This window comes from Psittacula echo (genome assembly GCF_963264785.1).
Source record: "Psittacula echo genome assembly, chromosome: Z".
Lineage (NCBI taxonomy): Eukaryota > Metazoa > Chordata > Aves > Psittaciformes > Psittacidae > Psittacula > Psittacula echo.
Window position 1 is genome coordinate 62,972,671 of NC_137742.1, and position 16,993 is coordinate 62,989,663.

Here is a 16,993-nt window from a genome sequence, read left to right on the forward strand (position 1 = left end):
ATGGAGAACATTCTCCTGTGCTTTGCAAAACTTGGAAGAGACTACTCTTGCCTTAAAATCAGCTAAATAAACATAGCAAAGAATCAAGGAAAGGCCATTGTAATTTTCCCCCTCCCCACTTCTTTCATAAACAGAATGGGGAGGAGAGAGAGAAGCAGAGCAAAAGAAAAGAAAGCAGTTCAAAGTCCCAAAGGAATGCTGACTAAGATTAGGTTTCCAGATTCCCAGCCAAGCAACATTAAACTGCATCTGTTACTTGATGAATTTTGGTTTTACCGTTTCATTCTCAGCAGTGCTCAGGATATAGATACAGCTCTGTCCCTTCTGCTCTTCTGACTTTGTCTTCCCAAGGGTACTCTCTCTGCCTCAGAGTAATGATCCCAAGACTCTGGGTAAGGCTGTTGTTTGCTTTGTATGCGACTGTAGATGTCTATTCTGCATCTCAGGGTCTTCATTGCGTTTTCTTTCTTGGGTTTGGGGATGGTTTTTGTTTTGGGTTTTTTTCTGTTTTCCAGATTGTTTCACCTTGCCTATTTCTCTTCTGTTCTAGTGGGGTACCTGCTGTGGTTGACTTTGCTGCAATGCGTGATGCTGTGAAGAAACTTGGTGGGGACCCTGAAAAAATCAATCCTATTTGTCCTGCTGATCTGGTGATAGATCATTCCATCCAGGTTGATTTTAACAGGCGGTAAGGATACAAAATAACTCTTACTTCTTAATAGTAATAGGTAAGCTGGATCCAGTAGAGTATAGTAGAGGTAGTTCTACTGATGATATTCTTAGCATTTGGACTACAACATCCTAGACTCTAAACTCTTTAAGTTAGACTGTTATATCAGTTGCTGTGAATTAGGTGGGGGAATTCTGATTTTTTTTCTATTGTGCATCTCTCAGCAGCACAAGCCTGGATTAAATGTAAATAGAAACAGGCTCTGTCCAGACCTGTGGTGATCATAATTTTCCATAATAATACTGCATTATTGTAGTTGCTCAGAAATAGCTTTTTTCCATATGCAGTTCTTTGACCCTGGAGGACTTCTTCGAAATGACAAGCAAGAATGTCTCGTTTCTTCTTTATAAGACCTGAGCTGCCCTAGCCAAGCTCTGATGAACTGTTTGTTAGTTCATTGCCTCCACACAGAAGAGCACAAGACAGTGATTAATATGGCCTGTACACGTACAGGAAAGAAGTGTAATGCTATTCAACCCTCAGCATACTACAAAGAGATGAGCACTCCCTAGACCCACAGTGAAATACAAGACCTCTGCATTGGGGTCATCCTACCCTCCGTGATAACTAAACATGAGCCTAATGAGCTACTTTTCCTAACAGATCCTATGATTACATGTTTCTTGGTGGTTTCCTTCAGTCTTCCAAACTCCTGAGTTTTTCAGTCTGTTTTTTTTACCTTGCCTGCTAAAATACTCTGTGCATATATTATCCTCTATAGGAGGTAGTTTTGAAGTGGGACACTTAAATTATAGCATTGCAAAGAATAAAATTCCTAGAAGGTGGAAATTGAGGAACATAAAGAGCTCTTTCTCAGTGCCAGTATTTAGAGGCTTCTTTAGAACGAAAATACTGAACTTCTAAGCAGAAATGTATTGTGAAGCCTACTTAGAAGAATAATGTTGCCAGGCACTTTTCAAATATAATTCTTTTCCTACTTTTTTTTTTTTTTTAACTGTAGACTAGTAAGCATACAGGTTCTTGCTGATGCCATTTCATAGTTGTCAGGGGACAAAAAGGGCCAAAAAAATTTACGTGTGTAGCTGTCAAAATTAAACTCGTTTTTTTTTGTTGTTTTTTTTTTTTTTTTTCTCCTACACATGCATCATCTATTCTTAACATAACACAGAAGTAGAAATAATAATCTAGAAACTGGTTTCTGGGGCAATGGGTGTTCTAGCACTCATCTATTGAACTAGAAACCTAAACTTCCATCTTTTTAATTTGCATCATGTCATTTTTACAGTCTTTGGAAAACAGTGTATTTCTTTGTGAATAAGGTATTTCATCTTTACCATGGGGCAAAATAAACTATTACGTTTCTTTTTCTGTCTTGTTTTAATACCGTTCATTTTATATTATCAGTAGTATCCAGGGCTTCACTTAGATAACTTTCTGCTAATAACTACTTTTTGTCACAGCCTCATCTTATTTCTCTAAGGCTGTATACATCAAGAACATTGGCCAGCCCTATGCTTCTGTTCTTTCAAACTCTAGGCTCAAGTTAGTCACCTGTTTCAAGTGAAAAGTTTGTTAGCTCTTTCTGCTTTGAAACACAAGGGCTTCAGGCAGCACTCTATCATGAGTGATAACCTCTTCTAAAATAAATTTGCAGGGCAGTTGGGTTTTGGTTCCCGTTACTGCTTTGCGGATTGCTACTGATTTAGTGTTACAAATTTCATATTGCTCTAACATGTAGTGTAGCTTTTCTCAGGCTACAAGTTCTAGGCCTGCCACGTGTGTAATATGCAGACTAGCACTCACATTTGAACCAGGCATCAGTTATTATCTCTTAAGATTTCTTAAGTCTTTGTCATTGGCTGCCTGCAGTTTACAGCTGCAGTGAGATTAAAAATATGAGCTTGATCAGCGTTAACATTAGCTAATAATTCTGTTCTTTCAACCTTTGGGTATATCTGACCAGACATAAATTTCAGATGGATACTCTTGGTTCTGACAGCAGATTATTTTCACTTGCAGATCAGACAGCTTGCAAAAAAATCAGGACCTGGAATTTGAAAGAAACAAAGAAAGATTTGAATTCTTAAAGGTACTAAAAGAATCCTATTTGCATGGAGAACAGTGCAGTGTACAAAACCTCTTCCAGTGCTCATGTGCATTGAAAATTGTTTATTCCAATTCTTTCTGTTTCAGTGGGGCTCTCAGGCTTTTAAAAACTTGAGAATTATTCCACCGGGCTCTGGGATCATCCACCAAGTGAACTTGGAGTACTTGGCAAGAGTGGTAATGGATCAGGATGGCTACTACTATCCAGACAGTGTGGTGGGCACTGACTCGCACACCACCATGATAGATGGCTTGGGAGTGCTTGGCTGGGGTATGTGCAGTAGCGTATCATGAACAATCTGTTGTCTGACTAAGCTGTGTTTCAGACTGGCAAGATGACCCTGGCTGGCAGGGTTACCCTCCACCCAGCTGCTCACAAACTTCTCCTGCCATCAGGATAAGTGTAGAGAATCAGAAGGGCAAATGCAAGAGGAAAATCATGGGTCAAGATAAAGACAGTTTAGTAAGTGAAGGAGGAGGGCACAGGGGAAGGAAATGAGAGCAAATGATGCAAAAACAATCAGTAACCACGTCCCATCAGCACACCAAAGCTCAGCCAGTCCCTGTGCAACAGCTACTTTGGAAAAATTCCCCTACTCACTGCCTTCCAGTTTTAATGCTGAGTGAACATGATGTTGCATGGCATGGAGTATTCAGTTTGGGTCAGCTGTCCTGGCTGTGTCCCTTCCCAATGTCTTGTCCACCCCAGCTTACCTGCTGAGGAGCAGAGTGGCAAAACAGAAAAGAGCTTGACACTGCATAAGCACAGCTCAGCAATAGCTAAAACATTGACGTGTTATCGACAGTGGTTTGGTCACAGATGTCTCTGTATGGCCTGCTATGAAGAAAAAAGTTATCTCAGACACAGTTCACAGACTGACCCCAAATTCAAAGAACCTGATAAGGTTTCTTACAGTCATTTCAGACTTTGTAACTAAGGTCCCTGTTCTCGTAACAGCCTTAGCTGATTTCTGGTGCATGTGTTGTTTCGTTTGTTGGTTTGGGTTTTTTTCTTTTATATTTTTCTTTATTCTGCATTTAAGTCACCAGGAAGCAGGCAAGAAAAATATTAATTTAGACTTCTGGAAGCATCATAGTTGTTTGGGAAAGCAAAAGAGATGAAGCATCAGTGAACATCCATTTCTTCCCTTAGTCGCAGCTACTTTCAGAGTGTTTCCTTATCTAAAAGTACTTCAGATACTCTATTAGATTTAAAATGCTTAAAGTTGAATCTGAGTGAGTTAAATATGGCTAGAGAGGCTATTGTGAAAAACAGCACTATGAAGCATATTCTGATACCAGTAGTCTTCAGAATACTTGTTACAGTAATAAATACAAGTAATTCTTTTCTGCTTGTTGTGGGAAACTGTAGTGTTTGAATTATTGACTAAATAAAGAGGTATGAAATTAAAGTATTTGCAGTCATCCCATGTATGGTAGCAAATACTTTAGTTGAGCTTTCTATCTTCCTGTGACAAGGTGATAGGAGTCCTATTGAAATAGATATGTACAAATACTTTATGCATTGTGTTTATTAAATTAAACTTTACTCTGTTAAATTAGCAAAATGAAGTAGTCATTTGATTTGCATTCCTCTAGTACTGAAGGGTGCTTACACAGAGATTCCCGCCTGCACGTGCCCAAGCCTGGTTGAAACTTAATAGGTATAAGGAAGGTATTCCTATCTTAACAAGTACCTTTTCTGTTAGTATTCTTTAGAATAGTCTGTGCTTTTGACTCTAATCTTTCTTGCCTTTAAAATAAGTTTTTAAATTTTTGCTTGGTTATCAGCAGTCATGGTCTGCACACGTTTCACAGCACAACACATTCAATTGCATGTCTTTGGTTATGCATTGAATGCTTAAGTTGTTAAATAAAACTTCTATATCTGTTACTGTAAAAGTGAAACATACTCGGAGTAAGTTACTTAGAATTACCCAATATCCTAGCTAATGGCTGAGGAGCAAGGATGAAAGTATGAAATGGAAAGAAATTAAAAAGCCAAACCTTGCAGAAACTGAAGCAAGATGAGGAGTGCCACTTAAGCAAAAGTTTCAGCCCTCTGATTGTCTGCCTTCTCTCCCCTTTCACGCTTTAAATTGAATCATTATCAGTTAATTGTACTTTGTGGGTATATATTTGATATATTACTAACTCAGTAGTTGGATTGTATACTTCTGTTGTGTACAGGTGTCGGTGGCATTGAAGCAGAAGCAGTGATGTTGGGCCAGCCGATCAGCATGGTGCTTCCTGAGGTGGTTGGCTATAAGCTGCTAGGTAACCCTCAGCCACTGGTAACGTCCACTGACATTGTGCTCACCATTACCAAGGTAATTAAGGTGATTTCTGCTTTGTCATTACTGCTGGAAGCTGTGTGTATTCTGTATGACAGAGCCACTGTACTGCATGCTAAGGAGCCCTGTGTGTGCTTTCATGTAGTTATTTTGGACTTTTCTTTAAGCTTTATCACTTTTTGTGGGTCGGAATCAGGTGCCTAAGGACAATCGCAGCTTTGCTAGACAAACCTGATTCTCAGAAGCCAGACAAAATAGAACAGAGAGCTGGTATCTCATGAGTTGTTCAAGTCCTCATGTGCAGACCTGTTTTGGAGCACACTACTTGTAAAAGGATCTTGTTTCTCTACTGCCTCAAAAAAGCCCACAATGACTGTCTTTTTTGAAGTCCTCACTTAAAGCAACGTAAAACTTGAAAACAGACAGCGCTGCAGTCTGATTTCTTTGATCTGCAGCTGTTTTGTTCACGTGTCATGTGTTCATGATATGTTTATTCACTGTGTGGACTGTGACTGAATTAAAAGCATTACTGGGTCAGCATTAATGTTGGTGGTGGTCAGAAATTCGGTACACGTGTTCATCATGAGATGAACATGAGGTCTCTAGAGAGAACCTCCCAATGGGGAAAACCAGCGTTTTGGGTTGGTTTGTTTTTTTTTATGAGTTGATCCAGATGTTGTGTGTTTTCAGTTCTTTGCAGTTTGATTTGTGTACTTGTGCAGTTATTTCTTCCTTTAGCCTCATCTTCCTGGGTTTGCTGGCTAAAGACCCCACATTGTTCTCTTCTCCTTAGAACATCATATTGAAAAAAATAGTTTTTCTAAGACAGACTCTAGCTTAAATGAGAGGAAGAGCAAGTTTATAAGGAATAAGTCCCTGTCTTGTACATTATTATTAAAACTTTACATCTCTGTGTCATCATCTTTGTGATTTAGTATACCAAAGCTTCCTGGTTTCCAATGGCTGTAGAAACCTTTGAAAAAGGTTTCTCTGAAGTTGGAATCTGGATTTCGTAACATGCATGCTCAGGTCATTTGGCACCTAGCAATGACACAGATGCTGTATTTTTATAACAGCACCTTCGCCAAGTTGGAGTCGTGGGTAAATTCGTGGAGTTTTTTGGTCCTGGTGTAGCCCAGCTGTCAATTGCTGACCGAGCCACCATTGCCAATATGTGTCCCGAGTATGGAGCAACAGCTGCCTTTTTCCCAGTGGATGATACCAGCATTGGGTACCTGATACAAACTGGTGAGTGTAAGAAGATAACCATGGGTTAAAGGTGTAGTTGAATGCAAGGACTCTAGGTCTATATGGTGTAGTCAGCAATGGGTTGAATCAGGTGGAGCTTAAGTGCTTTTTTTCATCCATGCTTGCTTATGCAGTCCGTTTCTTGCTTTTAGGGTCCATGTTTTTTAGGAAGAGACAAGTTTTAGACTGTTTTGCATCTGACTGCCTGTTTAGACCCACCCAAACTTAGCTTGTCCAGATGAAAGAAAACAAGAACCCAAGTTTTTGTTCTGCAAAAGCCACTAAGTCTGTTCAGTCGCTTTATTTCTAGTGAGTTTCTAATGTTTGTGCCCAAAGGGTTTTGTAAAGCAGTGTACAGTGTGAACAGTGAAATAGCTTGTTACGCAATTTTTTAATTTTTCTGTCACATGGTAGTTCCTCAGTTTCATTTGTGTTTTGGTTTTGCTATATCTGTCTTTCATCTTAGGTCGTGATAAAGAGAAAGTTCTGTGCACAAAAAAGTATCTTGAGGCTGTGGGAATGCTAAGAGATTTCAAGAACTCCTCTCAGGACCCAAACTTCACACAGGTTAGAAACTACTCTGTCTTCTGCCTCCTTGCTTCATGCTCTGACCTGTTTTAATGTGACAATTGCCTGTTTTTCGCAGAAAATCAGAAATAGATATGGAACTCTTTATTGGCTTGGTCCACACAACTTGGGGCCCAGTCGAATGAGTCAGCTGGCTCTCATGGAAGCTCTGGCATAGGTATAGATTGTCTTTCAGTTGAGCTCTGGCTAGTGCAGATTCTGCAATTTGATCCATGTAGTTTTGGGAAATCCAGTCCAGACTCAGAGCTATGAAAATAGTGTGGATGTTGTCTGTGTAAGCTTTGTCCCAGTTTTACTCTTCAGTAACTTATTTTGTTGTGTGAATCAGGACACTTAGAAGCACTGTGTGGTAACTGCAGACCACAAAAAATTATTCTGTGTGCAAAAAAATCAAGATCTTACTCAGTGTCCAGGAAAATCAAGAATATTCCTGGTTTTCTTTACAGTAAGAATTTACCTTGTAACTTATGTTAAAGTTTGCAAGATTATTCAAAAACTTTAGTAAATATAGGAAGGAAGATGCAGCAACAAAGTTGAAAAATTTGTGAGGAACAGGAAATTATGATAATCTCTATTTCATAATAGACTGAACATTCTCCCCAAGGCCAAGATGAATAGTCTGCTTTGGTTTATGCCATACCAGGATTTCTTCACATCATTGTTTTCTGAACAGGACCCTGCTGTGAAAGGACATAATTCTTAAAATCGTTTATATTGTTTACTTGCTTTAGTCACACATTGGGTTTTAAACAACTAGGGTACTTCTGGGAGCCATACCTGGGAGCTGGCAGGGTTTAAAAGTAGTTTCTTTTCTTATGTGTCTTTAATTTCTGCAAACAAACATAAAGATGTGCAGACATAGCCCTCGTTCAACAGCAGAGGTAACCATACGTGTGGCTTAACTGGCTTTAACTTGTCATGGAGTGCTGAATCATTCTCTGTTCCCCTTACTGAATAGGTTGTTGAGTTGGATCTCCATACTGTTGTGCCTTGCTGCAGTGGACCAAAAAGACCTCAGGACAAAGTTGCTGTTTCGGATATGAAGAAGGACTTTGAAACTTGCCTGGGAGCCAAGGTAGAGACTGGGAACCTTTGAGCGTATAAGCTCATGCATGTTTCTCGAAGTTGTTCAGTGTTCAGGAGCTACATTCTGGTAGACTTCTGTGTTGTTTATTTGCATATGGAAAGTACATGAGGATGTCTGAATACAGTTTCAAAGATTACATCAACAATGGGTAGTTTAAATTTGGTTGATGCTTCCCTTATAGGAAGTTGTTTGTGTCCTTTTGAAATGGTAGTTCTTTCTGATTTTAGATCAGTCTTAGGCCTAATATGGTTTTGTTATACACTAGGGATTTATGAACTAGCCTTGGTGAGTATTGTTAGGGTGGACCATGGTGGGTATTGTTAGAAGCAGCTATGCAGTGAGCTCTGTGCTAACTACCCAGATCGTCTTTCCAAGCAGGTTATGCCGTGAGCTCCACAACGTAGTTTTGCAGTCAGTACTCAATCTTTTATCAGATGAGAACTGCATGTGTGTCTGTGGCTGTTTGATGGTGGCGGTAAAGATAGAAAAAAAGACTTCTGCCTACATCATCCAGTCATTGAAAGAAGAGTAAGATTTTAATTTTAATTAATATACCCAGACACTTGAGTTTCCAAAATCAGTTTGAATCCTTACTTAATACAGTAACTGGCCTTGATAAGGGCAGTACAGAAATCTAGTGATGTGAATCAAAATAAGCAATTCCTAATAATTCTTGTTTTGATACATGTTCCAAACTCCATTTAATGACCTTGTGCTTTCAGATCTATAAGTGTAATTTTTCATGTCATGAACAGTGCTTTCTGGCTCTTCAGTTTTGGTTTGTGGGTTTTGTTTTGGGTTTGGGTTGTTTTGGTGTTTTTTCAACTGTCAGGCTTTTGCTTCTTAAGTGACCTCTTAGTATAAGTTTCAACTGTTTGATATTCATGCCTTAAAAAATCTTACGTATTATGTCTAAAGTCTCGGGACTAGGTTGTGTCACAAGACTGTATGTGGTCAGGAATCTGGAGCATCTGTGAGCAAGGAGCATCTGAGCAATGTGGAAAAGGATATGTTCATGCAGGAAGAAAACACAAATACATTTTCCTGCGAAAGCTGCCTCTTTTACCAGTAAACAGAGAATAGGATAGACCCTAGAAAAATAATTTTTGACCACCAATTTGACTGTTGAGAAATGCAAGCCTTCACCACCAGACCTAAAAGTGCAAGCATGGATGTGATTGACAGATGCTTCTCATTTGTGAAGTTCCCAGCTCATACTAATATCCAGTCAAAATACTAATATTAACCACATCCTTTTGATTCTTACTTTCTTTTCTTACAGCAAGGATTTAAGGGATTTCAAATTGCCGCAGATCAACACAACAGCATAGTCAAATTCAATTTTGAGGGCTGTGACTTTGAGCTCGCTCATGGTTCGGTAGTGATTGCTGCCATTACAAGCTGTACAAACACCAGTAATCCCTCAGTTATGCTGGGAGCAGGTAAGCTTATTTCCTTAAATGTGCAGTAGTTTCTTTATGGCTCTGGCTGTGTGTCCTAAAGACAAATACAATATTGATGTAATTCTGCCTGCACAGTGCTGTTTGTTTTTTGAAGTGCTAAAACTGAACTTTGTCCCTAAGGGTAGCAGAATGAATTCTGGAAATTGTAGCTAGAAATGTGGGTTGTAGAAAATGTATACTTCTTGCACTGTCTTCTCCATGGGGCAAGCTGGAACTGAATTAACTGGCACCTCTGACACTTGTTCAAATGTAAAGAAGCTGTATAGACCTGAGAAGAGGCTATTGAAAGTCAGAGCCACAAGAAGAGGGACAGTGAAAAACAGTCTATGAATTGAAGTCTGAAGGTGCTGTGACCTAGCAGCAGAGTACAAAGCACATGTTTTGCTAGAGGTGTATTGAGTTGTTAATAGGGGAGGATGAGTACAATTAGTCTGAGTGTGTTAAATTTCAGATCAGGAGGTTGTTCATTTTTGGCCTGGCTCATCTGGGCAGAAAATTTCTCATTCCGAATGTGTACTTCTGGCAACAAAATATGAATTAAAAGAGTCAGCTCAAAGGATTCAGTCTATACTACACCAGTTCAGCCATCTTTCCCAGTGCTTGTTTACATGCTCACATATTTATTTCTGTCACAAACATATGCATAGACCCTATCTGTCACTTTAAGGTCATCACCGCATTAGGGCTTACTGTTAATCAGTGACTTGCATGATAGGATAGAGGGCCTCATCAGCAAGTTTGCTGGTGATACAAAGTAGAAGGAGTGGCTGATACTCCATAGTGCTGTGCTGTTATTCATAAGGATCTGGACAGGCTGAAGACATGGGCAAAGAGGAACCTGTTGAAATTCAGTAAAGGCAGGTGCAGAGTGCTGCACCTGGAGAGGAATAACCCCATGCACCAGTACAGGCTAGGGGCTGAATGCTGAAAAACAGCTCTGTGGAGAGGGAATTAGGGGTCATGGTGGACAAGTTGTCCATGAACCAGCAGTGTACCCCTATGGCCACAAATGCAAATGATATCCTGGACTGACTTAGGAAGAGCATTGCCAGCAGGTCAAGGCAGGTGATCCTCCCTTTCTGATCAGCCCTGGTGTAGCCTCACCTGTACTGTGTCCAGTTCTGGGCTCTGTACAAAAGAAACATGGAACTCCTGGAGCAAGTCCAGTGAAGGGCTGCTAGAATGGTTAAAGATCTAGAGCATCTTTCCTAGGGGGAATGGCTGAGGCAGCTGGGCCTGTTCAGCCTAGAGAAGAGAATACTGTGATAATACTCAGGAGGTGACCTGATAAGTGTGTAAGTATTTGAAGGGAGGGTGCCAAGAGGATGGGGCCAGACTCGGTGGTACCCGATGATTCGACGAGAGGCAAAAGGTGTAAATAAAAGCACAGGAAGTTCCACCTGAACATGAGGAAGATGAGGATGACTGAGCATTGGAATAGCCTGCCCAGAGAGAGGCTGTGGAGTCTCCCTCCCTGGGGATATTCAAGAGCTGTCTGGGCACAATCCTGAGTACTCTAGGTGACCCTGATTGAGCAGGGAGGGTGGACTAAATGACTGCTGGTGGATCCTTCTAGCCTCAACCGTTCTGTGGTTCTGCAATTCCTGGTCTGTCAGACTGTTTGTATGATGGAGGCTTATTTTCTACAAAGGCTGGAAGGAGTATACAGTGAGCAGTGCAAGGGCCCTTGACCAGAGAGGATTACTTACTGGCTGAAGTCACATAATTTGTCTTGTTTGTTCCTTTGTGGTGCTGGGAAGATACTGGGTTTGTGGACAGCCTCTCACAAAAATCACTTCGTGTCTAGTTTATTGATGTGGTATTTGTCACCTGTTCTTGGGCTAGAATCTTTCTTTGGGTACTGTACAGTATTGGCAGCTCACCCCTCCCCAGGTACAAAAGGTCTTTAATTCCTAGCAACATGTCAAAGCCTATCCTTAACCAGGATGTGGGAAAAGGAAGTGGAGGAGAGATCAGCTGTATTCTTTAAGCCTTCAAGAAGAACAGAATTGAACAAAGTCTCCCAATTCACTTGTCCTTGACAGAACATCCAAATCAGCATGCTTCTTTCCTTAGTTCTGTCCTGATCGTGATCACAGAAGTAGAGCTGCATTTCTTTACTCCAAAGATCAAGAAGTAGGTTTTCTCCACACAGAGTCTCTTTGCTCGCTCTCATTCCCTTAGTTGTAGGTGGGTGTATGCTGCAATTGTGCCACGCACGGCTCCCAGGCTAATGTCACTTTGTGACAGTGGGGCTGCTGATCTTGCAGCTTAATAGCCAGGTTTTAAAATTGTAGAATGTTCTTCAAGATACAAGTAAAGTAGGTACTTTGAACACATTGACTACTACTTAATGCAAAGCAGCCTGAAAAATGTAGTAGATTTTAGCATAGTTCTAATATCTTAGCATATGCACTGAGATCTAGTGGGTACTCACGCCTTTGCTGCCTTTTGGAATAGCAGTGCTTGTGCTTTGACCTTGACAAGCAGAGAAAAAGTAATTGGCAGTCTCCAGCAACTGTTTGTACACTACAGTGTTGAGAACCTCCAAGATACCCACAGGAAACATGTTAATTTAGCTTTCAGAGTAGTTTGAAATGAAAGTAAATAAAACATACAGTGATCTCACACTAAGTAACCAAGGTGAAAGAAATTCCAAATAGGAATAGTTGTTTCAAACTGCCACTGTGTATCCTGTGTACTAAATGATGTGCAGGGGTTGTGTATCTGTGGGAATAGTTAGTGTATGCTGAAGTAGCCTTAACAGCCTAATCTGTGTTGGACAAAGGTGGTGTTGCAACTTAAATTCTGGTATTTACTTGCCAATTTTTAGAGTTTGACTTTGCATTCTTTTCAGAACTGGTATTGGCAGGAAAACAGAAGCGAACACTTTCAGACAGGCTGGGATGGCCTGGGATGATCATTTGTTCATGGTCACATTTTCCAGCGGTTTCTAAGAGCTTCAGTTTCCACAGCTCCCTCTGGCAGCTAAGGAGCCTCAGCAGTTTCGGCAGTAGAATGTTTTTTTTAAATTAATATATCTACCTTTAGGCCTCCAAATCTATCGATGTAGGCCTTTTATAACAGACCACTTACAAGTGGAGATCTCCAGATTATGTCTAACACAGCTGCCAAACAGCTGGCAAAGACAAAGCGGTCTGATTTCTTCTTATTGGAGATCATGTTGGATCAAAGCAGAGCTTCTGTGTATTTTCTTATCTAAGTGGATGTGTGAGGGAGAATGAGGCATGAGAATGTGAAGTTTTGCTTAACTGTGGCTTCTTTTGTGTCCGTCCTGGGAAAGGGCTGGAGGGAGCTTATTTTCTGAACACTTATGTGTGTATGGACAATTTGTTTGAAAGGTAGAAATCCAGGATAAATGTGTTTCTGGTCACATACGCTGTATTGCATCTCTGTATGTGTTACAAATCCAAGGTTGCTAAAACAGCACTCCTGCAACAAGCTGTAGATCATGAGATAGTTTGTTTGTGACAGAGGTCAGAGTTGGTGCTCTCGGAGCCATCTGCTTCTGAGGGCAGGAGATCATATGTTGGCAGTTACTTCAGCACTTGAGTCACTAGACCAGCATAAGTGGGAAGTTAACAACTCTTCAGTGCATTTTATTGTCAGACATTTGTCTTACGAATAGTGTCCTGAGTTTTGAATGTCTACATGCTGTCCGAGTGATAGTGCATCTTGTTGAATGCAATTCCCAGCTGCTTTCCCATGGAGCAGAAATTGCAGGCTGGTTCAACAGTTCAGATGAGCACTGGAGCTGGTTATTCTGGGATTGGTGCTTTTGGCTCACTGTACTATTTTATTGCTGGAAATGGAGCCTTTTTCTATTTTCCAGTTATTTAATGGTACTTCCTTTAACCTCCTGATCCACAAGACTGTCTATTTCCAGGAAAACTGCAACTCTCCTTTGCATTTTTTCAGGATTGCTTGCTAAGAAAGCTGTTGAAGCTGGTTTGACAGTGAAGCCATACATTAAAACTAGCCTGTCCCCAGGAAGCGGGGTTGTCACTTACTATCTGAGGGAGAGTGGAGTTATGAGTTACCTTTCCCAACTAGGGTAAGAATGGTTTTCTTACTGCTGTCCTATGGCTGCTTAACTAAAAGCATTGACAACAAGCTATAGAAAAGTATTTCTCTGTACAGCTTGAAGGATATGGCAGGTACTCTACAGCATGATCCTGCCTGAGTTAGTGCATTGCTGTTGGCTGGATGACTGCACCAGCAAAGGAGAGGGCCTCATGCCTGCTGTAGCTTCTGAAGGCTCATGTTCCTAAGCAGGAGAATGGGCTATTTTTTGAGATTAATGGTTTTAAAATAACATAAATGATCCTATACTGTTGTTCATCTTGCTAGATGACACATTTCCTAGCTATTTATTCTGCATGCATGGACAGTCACTCCAATGATAAAAATTGAGCACTTTAAAAAATGCTGGTTTTGGCAGCAATTCACTTACTAAAGCAGTACATCTTCTAAAAGTAACCCTAGCCAACTGCTAAGGGGTTGCTTGCTCCAAAATAGCTTTTTGTTCACTAATGATTTTTATGCTCTGTCTAGGTTTGATGTAGTGGGTTATGGCTGTATGACATGTATTGGCAATAGTGGACCCCTACCAGAGCCTGTTGTCCAGGCGATTACGCAGGTATGCAGTTTTTCCTGTTCAGCTTATTTAGGTAAGCTGTTCTCTGTTGTGTGCAGTTCTGAGGTGTGTTATACTATGCAAAGTAATATACATGTGTGTGAAGTCTGTATTCTCTTTTTTGTGAGAAGTGCTTTGGAATTGTTTGGAAGGAGACAGTTCTACGACTGTCCAGTCATTGATGCTGCACCATGGCACAGCTCTACAGACCTGCTGGTGGACAAAGTCTGCAAGCACCTCAGATACTGTTGTCTCAAATTGTGTCTTACAGGGAGACCTAGTAGCGGTGGGTGTGTTGTCCGGCAATAGGAATTTCGAAGGGCGTGTCCATCCCAACACCCGTGCTAACTACCTGGCTTCCCCACCGCTGGTGATAGCCTATGCAATTGCAGGGACTATCCGGATCGACTTTGAGAAAGAGTGTTTGGGTAAGAGTGTCAGGATGCTTCTTTCCACAGCTTATAAACTAAACTGGTTGGAATTAAGCTCTTCAGAAATATTTGTCCCAGGAAGACGCTTCAAATATCTGAGTATGTCTGGGATAGAAAGCATAGAATTGTTAAGAAACAGAGCAACAGGGAGTCTGCATGATGGAGAAAGGGAGAAGCCAAGCCTGACCAGTATTTGAATTCCACAGGGGCATCTTTTGGGTTATATCTGGGTGTGACAGTCTCTCATGAGCTAACTGACCTAGCAGACTTTGTTTGAGCAGGTAGTGCAGCTAGACAACCCTCAGTGATCCTTTCCAGCCTGAATTATTCTATAAATTATTCTGGAAGGTCATCAGAAATGACAAAAGAAGGTGTATATGTACAGGCATCATGAAGTTTATGAGGCCCTCTTCTGTCAGACTCTTGTAGGTGAAAAAGTGTGTCTCATGAGAAGATTAGAAGAAACACACAACGAAAGGACACCATAGTAAACTTTTATTCTTTTTTTAAATGAAAAAATTATGAAAAAAATATAATACCATTTTCTACAGGAACAAATGCTTCGGGGAAGAAGATTTTCCTGAGAGATATCTGGCCAACAAGAAATGAGATTCAGGCTGTTGAGCGTCAGTTTGTTATTCCTGGAATGTTCAAGGAGGTCTACCAAAAAACAGAGGTGAATTAATCCCCTGGGCAGTAGGTTGATTGATGTGCTATGCTATTCTGAATGTGTTAAATAAGCTGGTCTTGATAATGAAACGAACCTTTTCCTTCTATTGCTGTTGCTCCTGTTCTTACAAGTATTCAAATAAGTTTTGGTTTGTTGTTTGTTTGGTTTTTCTTTTTAATGGCTTCTGGTTAATTAATTGGCTCTTCCCAACTGTCTTCAGACAGTTGTGTCCTGTAAATTGCTCCTTCATGACTTTTTCTTTTTAAGGTAACATATAGATGATGTGTTTTAAACAGTAGGCTGATACTAGAAAGTGAGATATTCCAGCTTCACAAATAAGATTTGTAATTTTACCTGGATTCTGAAGTAATTCTGTTGCTTCTGAAAACTTAGAAATCAGAGGGATATTTTTGTTTGTTTTTCAGACAGTAAATGAATCTTGGAACGCCTTAGAAGCTCCTTCAGATAAACTATATACTTGGAATCCCAAGTCAACTTATATCAAGTCTCCACCTTTCTTCGATGGTCTGGTATGCGCATGCTTTCCCTTTGAATCTAGCCAAAGTGTGTTACCTTGACTAATGTTAAAGGTGAAGCAAAGCCACTTAAAGGAGCCTGGGAGCATCCATCATAGCCTGTTGAGGCCTTACTTCTCAAATGTTAGAATTAGGCTATTCCATTCATTTTAATACAAAGTCATGAGTGAATTTGAAGATTGTAAGGATTCTCAGTCACTTCAGGGCTTTTGAAAGGTCTCATTTTCCTTTTAAGTTTATATAGTTCAAAATAGTCACAAAGCAAGTTAGGGAAAAGGACAGGAAACAAGCCCCACAATTCTGCCTGCCTGCCTTTTGCATCAAGTAGTTCAGTGTTCATATTGCTATTTCAATACCATTTAAAAGAAAATGCAGATTTCAATGCATGCAGATGTCTAGGAATCCTGTGTTTTTATCTACTTGCATGCATATGCCACAGGAAGCCTCAGTTAATGTGGGGTGTTTTTACTTCAACTGTTTTCTTCACCCGTGAACTTGCTGACAGACAACCAGGACATTGTATTTTATTCAAGAATGTAATAATTTTTAATAGTTTTGGGATCTTTCCTTTCTTTCAAATTGCATAAAAAGGCAGACTTTATTTTGCAGTTTGCACTTTTGAGAAAGATAAAGGAGTTTTGTGTCGTACTTTAATCATCTTGTTTGTATTTATGACGGTTTAGACTTTGGCTCTTCAGACCCCGAAAACAATTGAAAATGCTTATGTCCTGTTGAATTTTGGGGATTCTGTGACAACGGACCACATTTCTCCAGCTGGGAATATAGCAAGAAATAGTCCTGCAGCTCGTTATTTGACCAGCAGAGGGTAAGCTCTACTTCTTGATCATGTTATAAATTGGGAAGAGGAAACAAGTCACAGCTACTGCACCATGTTACAGGCTCACGTATCTGCTATCTGTTCACATATACTTTTATACCTTGAGAAATGCCTGGAGAACATGTAAAAGAATAAAGAAAAGCATTTTTTTCTCTGCTGCATTCAGCAGCTCTCATCAAGTGTAAGAACTTGGATATAGTGTGCATATCTGTAACACTGGAGAGCTGTAGACCTTTAGAGAGAGGGAAGGGAAAAAGATAATTTTCAGGTTAGATTTTGCAGTAAGTCTATTCATGAATAAGGGAATCAAGATTTATCTCCCTGATAGAAGCAAAATGATCATGGTCCTTAATGCCAAAAATTTGTTTTATGCTAATTTCTTCT

At 40.3% G+C, this 16,993-nt stretch overlaps 1 protein-coding gene across 1 annotated transcript in view; it reads left to right on the forward strand.

Annotated features, from left to right (window-relative positions):
- ACO1 (aconitase 1) overlaps positions 1–16,993 on the forward strand; it is a 36,230-nt gene that overhangs the window by 14,702 nt on the left and 4,535 nt on the right. The window contains exons 4-17 of the mRNA XM_080638218.1: positions 551–688; positions 2,711–2,780; positions 2,885–3,068; positions 4,988–5,127; positions 6,168–6,339; positions 6,806–6,906; positions 7,886–8,002; positions 9,297–9,456; positions 13,417–13,552; positions 14,053–14,137; positions 14,406–14,562; positions 15,117–15,241; positions 15,661–15,765; positions 16,455–16,597. Of these exons, the coding sequence (XP_080494344.1) occupies positions 551–688; positions 2,711–2,780; positions 2,885–3,068; positions 4,988–5,127; positions 6,168–6,339; positions 6,806–6,906; positions 7,886–8,002; positions 9,297–9,456; positions 13,417–13,552; positions 14,053–14,137; positions 14,406–14,562; positions 15,117–15,241; positions 15,661–15,765; positions 16,455–16,597 (1,833 nt within the window). The remainder of the gene's footprint in view (positions 1–550; positions 689–2,710; positions 2,781–2,884; positions 3,069–4,987; positions 5,128–6,167; positions 6,340–6,805; positions 6,907–7,885; positions 8,003–9,296; positions 9,457–13,416; positions 13,553–14,052; positions 14,138–14,405; positions 14,563–15,116; positions 15,242–15,660; positions 15,766–16,454; positions 16,598–16,993) is intronic.